At 33.9% G+C, this 6,675-nt stretch overlaps 1 protein-coding gene across 1 annotated transcript; it reads left to right on the forward strand.

Moving 5' to 3' along the window:
* The first annotated feature begins 228 nt into the window (after positions 1 to 228).
* On the forward strand, positions 229 to 2,054 carry LOC139886221 (E3 ubiquitin-protein ligase RSL1-like). Its single transcript, XM_071869968.1, has 2 exons — positions 229 to 1,109; positions 1,642 to 2,054. The coding sequence occupies exons 1-2, from the start codon at positions 460 to 462 to the stop codon at positions 1,811 to 1,813; spliced, it is 822 nt and encodes a 273-aa protein (XP_071726069.1). The 5' UTR covers positions 229 to 459; the 3' UTR covers positions 1,814 to 2,054.
* Positions 2,055 to 6,675: the final 4,621 nt, after the last annotated feature.

Raw genomic sequence — 6,675 nt, forward strand, 5'->3', positions numbered from 1 at the left:
ACACTATAGCAAAATGTGTTTTATCATTTAATTTTAATATTATGTAACTTGAGAAATTTACAACATTAAGATACTACATACATTTGGTATATATCATAATCAATCAAATATCATATTCTTTTTATGACAAAATAACTACTCTGTATTTTTTAACACACCTAATGAGCTAAACAAAATACAGAGTAATTAATTAAAGTATCATGGACGACGGTTACCTATTTTTCCTATATTCACACCTGCTTGCACTCTCACTCATAAAGTGAGCTAGAAAATAATGACCAACAAAAACCCTAACATTGAAATTGAAATTGAAATTCATGATAATTTCCTCACAATTTCAACTCCTCTTCACTTTTAAATTCCCCCAATTTCTACCTTATATTATTTTCAATTCCATCTTCCCCCAATTTCACTCCAATTTTTTCCCCAAATTCATTTAGGGTTTTTCAGTTTGAATTGATGGGAAATGTAAATCAAACACCCCAAAACAATCCACAACCTGATCAACCACAAATTGAAGATCAACAACAAGAATTATCATTATCATCATCATCAACTACAACATTTACTTGTGAAATTTGCATAGAACCGGTGACACTACCTAACACAAAATTCAAGAACAGTAACAGATGTGTTCACCCATACTGCACTGATTGTATGATCAAATACATTCAAGTGAAGCTAGAAGATAACGTATCTGATATCAAGTGTCCATCTGTAACCTGTGATCACTCGTTAGAACCGTTATCTTGTCGACCCAAAATTGCACACCAACTGTTTGTGAAATGGTGTGATGTGCTATGTGAGTCTTTTGTGTTAGGGTTTGATAGGGTTTATTGTCCTAATAGAGATTGTTCTGCTTTGGTTGTTAATGAATGTGGTAATGCTGGTAATTTGAAACGATGTGTGTGTCCGAATTGCAAGCAACCCTTTTGTTTTAAGTGTAAAGTTCCTTGGCATGCTGGTTATAGGTGTGAAGAAAGTGGGGAGATGAGGGATGTAAATGATATCGCGTTTGGTATTCTTTCTGAACGAAATCAGTGGATGAGGTGCCCTGTTTGTCGACATTGTGTTGAGCTTGTTAAAGGTTGTGCCATTGTTCGTTGCAGGTATACAATCATACACTTAGAGTGACCATTAGATGACAGTTCAATCATGATTATGTTATTGAATTTTGATTATAGAGTTTGTGTGCATATCATGATTAAAATGTTGAATTTGTTATTTACTTTTAGATAGGAAGCTTGCAGTGATGGGTAACCGAATAAAATTTGCTTAATTTATCTAGAATATCAAGAACGTGGTATCTTTATTAGATTAGTTAGGTTTTTGGTTGAAGTAAGATGAAACTTTGCATCATATGCTATTTCTTGATTTGATATCCGAGATTGACTTAAAATTGGCATACCTAAAGTTCCTTCTATATGTGGAAAAGTTTGTGTTTTTGGTAATGCTAAGCTAACAAATTGAAGCTAACATCATTATCATGATTTATTTCTACATTGAAACTTTATACCGTTACCTGGTTTGTTGATAGTTTATATATGCTGTCCAGATTATGTTTATTTAAAGTAAGAGGAAACATTGCATCATCATATGTTTGTTTTCTGATTTTTTTTTAATAAACTGAACTTGTTACAGATGTGGAATTGAGTTTTGCTACAGGTGTGGTAAAAAGGTTGATCACCATTGGTGCAACTGTCGAAGATCATCGACATGTTGCATGTGGCTATTTCACTTGTGCATAGTGCTTTTGGTTTTATGGCCATTCTTTCTTCTATTTACAGCTATATCAAGAAGGAACAACCATTGATTGCACTGATTTGGATGAAACAAGATATAAAATAGTTATATTATCATCATCTTATTGATGTAAATAAAAGTATAATTAGAGAAATATTATAGTAGCACTTTGTGTGTGTGATATGTGTCGGGAAGAATCTTAATACCAACTTGTATATCTAGTAAAGCAAGTCTGTTAACCAGCCTTGTCTCCATGAAGAGTGCAAGTGCTGTTACTTATGGTGGATTTATATAATATATGAAATAATTATTTTCTTGCGTTCTTTTTGTCAAAAGTTTAAACTGTAATGGTGCCCTTTACGCATCCTTTTACAGCTTCTTGATTGCTTAGTTGGTTTGTCTTCGAATTGCTCATAATGGTTGTCAATTCTGCTCCTGTTTTGATGGCATCTATAATACGTTATATGCATTTTTTTATGTATATTATGTATTACAGTATATATGATATTTGTTCTTGACCTTAGTTTAAGTACTTTAGACTTGAATAGTTGAGGTATCTTGTAACTTGAGCTGAAGAAGCATACAAGGAATCATTAGGAAGGGGATTTGATCATTTTGCTTCACAAATAAGTTTTGGGTTATGTTCGGTGTAAATATTTGGTAGAAGTGTAGGACCATAGGAGCTTTTTGTTCTTTTACACGCCAACTAAATGCAATCACACGCTTTGCTTTAGCCTTTAAGTGCCAGATGTACGTACAAATTCGCGATATTTTATTAGAGCAATACTGATGGAACATATTTGTAACTGGCCTGTCTTGTTTGTTAGTTTGGTACGACTCCTTTTTCGCGTCGTAATCGGTTTTGTTTGGTTAGTATGTATTTATGGTTTTTCGGGTGTTAGAGAGGCTCGTTTGTAGATAGTTTCGTTTAGTTAGTTGCTTTCTAGGTGCGAGCTTCCCCGTTTCCCCCGTCTTTTATGTATTTTTTGTTGAAGGCGTTTTTCTTTGAAAAACGACCTTGTTTTTATATGAGTGTGCATTTAATGTCTTCACAATGACACCAATGTCACAATTGTGTCTCTGAGAGAAACCAATTACTAATTTTGTAAATAAGTTATCAGGTACATGACATTACCACATTCGACCCATCGTCCGACTGTGCATGGACTGTGGACCTGCTACCCATATTTTTACTCTTTCTCTAGTCGTCTTGGCCCGTATCTTTCATGCGATGTTAATTAAGTACTTAAATTTAACAACAATACCCAATCCCACAACTGTAGGGTATGAGGGAGGTGGGGTGTAGACAATCATTCCTCGTACCCCAGACTAGAAGGAAGTCACTAATCCACTCGCGGGTATAGAACCCGCGGCTAAAAAAGATCGTCCCTCCTTTTACTCGAGAGTCGAGAGTCGAGAGATTGCTTCCAAACTCTCATATCCCACTACTACATGCCACTACTACGAATTAATACATTTTTTCACAAATATATACTATATACTATGTCTTGAACCCACACCCTCATAGTTGGCACTTGATATAAATTTGATATAAATTCTAATAGTTAACACAATCACTAGGTAAAACATCAAAAACAAACTGAGTGCATTGTACATAATCATTTAGGATTATATTAAACCATACATACATAAATACATTACTAACTTCTTTAGTTCTATAATTATGTACTATGGTATGACATGGTTAGTGATCCAACTAAAGAGATAAATAAGTCCAAGATTTGTACGTTAATGTTAAAATTTCCATACATGAGTTATGTTTAAGTCTATTGAAGAGTCATCAAAACATGATAATATGTTCTAACAACAATAAACTTCTATTTTATTTTTTCGGCGAAAAACAAGAACTTATATTAAACAAGGACGATGATGAAAGGCCGGAAGGAAAACAACCAAAAGGAAAACACAAAAAGCTCAAACCAACAATTACAACAAACCAACAAACCAACAATTACAACAAACCAACCCTAATGGAGAAGGCTACTAAACTATGAAAACGAAGAAGACAAACAAACCACACTAACAAACCGGAGGGAGTGATTAAAAAGGTTGAAAGTATTCGGTCAAAATTCTCTTGAGGTGCAAGCTCGAGTGAAAAGTATTTGGCATGGATTAAATGGGCAAACGTGTTAGCTTCTTTTGATAAAGGGGGTTTGGCAATTGGAAGTTTAAAATCTTTTAATTATGCTTTGAATCAGAAATGGATGTGTAGATTCTCTAATTACCGAAACGCATTATGGGTCAAAGTGATTATTCAGATTTATGGTGTTTATGGTGGTTTTAATAATTCATGTCACCAAGGAAGTGGTATTTGACCTTCAATTATATGTGCTGTTCGTAGTCTTCATAATCAGGGTATAGTGCCTCTTAATTCCTTGCGACATAAATTCAAAAATGGCCGATTAATTCGGTTTTGGTTTGATGATTGGGTGAGAGATGCCCATTATTGTTGCGACTTGTTGGATCATTTGGAAGTATAAGAGTGACATTGTTTTCAACAATTCTACTTTGAAGAAAAGTGATCTTTTTACTCTATATGTAATTACTCGTTATGTTGGATTAAATATAGAGGGAAATGTAATTTGTCTTTTGCTTATTGGCTTATTAAACCGTTGTAATAGTTCTTTTTTTCGCCTACTCTAGTTTCTTGCTAGAGTAGTGGCTTTTATGTAGTTGATGTTCCAAAAAAAAAACCGCGCTAAACCACAAACCACAAAAGCGAAACAATACCCAACCATCTTACTTGACTTGATCTTCTCGTCGTTGTTCATAACATTCATGAAAATAGAAAACCTTTCAGCTTTCACGCTCGAAACAATTTTCTTTCTTTTCCCCTGCTTAATCATTTTTACCCTCAACCATTTTGAGCCCAATGGAACCATCAAGCTTATAAGTAGACCCGACCCTCGCACCAATCGCACTAATCGAACCTGCTTCCACATTGGAGGTAACAACACGAATACACTATCCAAACCAACTCCGTGGGACTTCAAACCCACATCCTCAAAAGCATCCACAACACCAGAAGTGGAAACTGACTCGAAAAGCATCCATGGCAACACCAATATCGGGAACTTAATCGGGAACAATAAACGGATATGATATGAGCTTGGTGATATAAAACTGAAGTTATTATATGATAGATTGATAGCATAAAATGGACAACCATGCATATATGAATACAAACTTCATCCTGCAAATTGTCGAGCTTTATTGTCACATGTCAATCATCATTATAATAATTTTAATTTATTTGGAAAATGATTTTTCAAACCTACTATTTCAACTTACTAATCCTCTACCATTCTAAGATCATGACATGCAGAGGCAGATGCTAGTAAAGACCCAAGAGGGCCTTGGTCATTCCAATTTTTCGGACTCTAGTGTAATTTTTATACTTTTCTATGTGCAAATTTTTTTTTTCATTATCGGGCTTCTTTTAATTGTCACCACTAAGCCTTTTATATCATTGGGCCCTCCAATTCTCACATTTCGCCACTAATGACATGTGTCTTTCCATAACTTTCTCTCCGATCCATGAACCTTGGATCTTCTAAGTGTCATTATGTTATTGAATGTGTTCATAAGTAGGTTTAATTATATATTTATATAATTTTAATTTTAAATTGATAATTATAAATTAAAATTGACTTATAATTATTTGAATAACCATCGAAGCTTAGCTTGAGTGATATGTGAGTGGGGTCTAATTTGGGGTACTGCTAACCCAGTTTCAATCACCATTCCAAGCAGTGAGTTTTCAACCTGTGATGATACTGCAAACATCAATGCGATTTGCGGAGGTCTCTGGGGGTCCCAACCTTCATGGTACTGACAACATCGTCGCGAATTGGGTTACCTCCCAACACGCGTGTGTGTGACAAATGAGAGCATTCAATGTCGATATCGTCATTTAAAAAAAAATATTTGAATCCAAGACCGATCAATATCTGAGCGAGCGAATTCGAACTCCTAGAATAGTTTCCGGTGCGAAATAAAATTCATAAGATATATATGACTAATTCAAAGGATAAATAGAAATATTTTATAGGATTCTTTATTAATGTACTGCTTCTGCGTGTTAAGTCTCCACAAAATTTCCGATTCGTTATCTTTTTATCGTATTTGATTGCATTAAAACCATCCAAGTGTTGGTTCTCTGACCAAAAACACCCAACATATGATATTTATAATTTGATTATGATTTATGATCTATATATAAATAATAATAAAATAAATAAATACGGAGTATAAAATATATCAGCCCAAATGTGTGGCCTTTTTTGAAGGTCTGTTTAACTATGATTAGGACTCTTCGGTCCCTATCTCAAAATTAATAAAGCGGTCCCTTTCGTCCTTTACGCATTTTATTTTCTTTATTTGTCTTATTACCTACGTCCTTAATATTATTTGTAAAAACTTTAAATTGTTTAAAATACATTTTAACTTATGCCCTTGTGGCATAAATTAGATAACCTCACATATTTCTTTGTATTACGTTTTCCTTAAAAAGCATCGGAAATAATTTCCATGAACAATTGGCGTTCAAAACCGTCTTAAAAAGCATTGGAACTAATTTCGATGAACAAAACCGGACCAAACTGGCTTGATATCGGATCAGGGTAGAACCAAATCGAGATCCGATTAACAACTTTGCAGTCCAAGAACCAGACTAAATTCAATCAGTTTAGTTCAGGTTTGAATCTGTTTTGAAAAGAACCAAACCCACATGATTGTTATTTTAACTTGTTCTTTTGTTTGTTTTTATATTTTAAGGTCATTAGCTAGAAAATCATACATAAGATCTTATTGTAGTTGGAAATTCATACATAGGTTGCATTGATCACTTAATTATCTAATTTAAAAAAGATATATAATCAGGCAGCAAATGAACTTAAAGATTCATAGCTA

This window comes from Rutidosis leptorrhynchoides, chromosome 1, assembly GCF_046630445.1.
Source record: "Rutidosis leptorrhynchoides isolate AG116_Rl617_1_P2 chromosome 1, CSIRO_AGI_Rlap_v1, whole genome shotgun sequence".
In the NCBI taxonomy this organism is placed as follows: domain Eukaryota; kingdom Viridiplantae; phylum Streptophyta; class Magnoliopsida; order Asterales; family Asteraceae; genus Rutidosis; species Rutidosis leptorrhynchoides.

What these genes read in the sequence shown, in the direction of transcription:
- LOC139886221 (XM_071869968.1), top strand. Translation starts at nt 460, where the DNA reads ATGGGAAATGTAAATCAAACACCCCAAAACAATCCACAACCTGATCAA. An exon ending in TGTGCCATTGTTCGTTGCAG is followed by an intron (nt 1,110 to 1,641) that starts GTATACAATCAT and finishes AACTTGTTACAG; the next exon opens with ATGTGGAATTGAGTTTTGCT.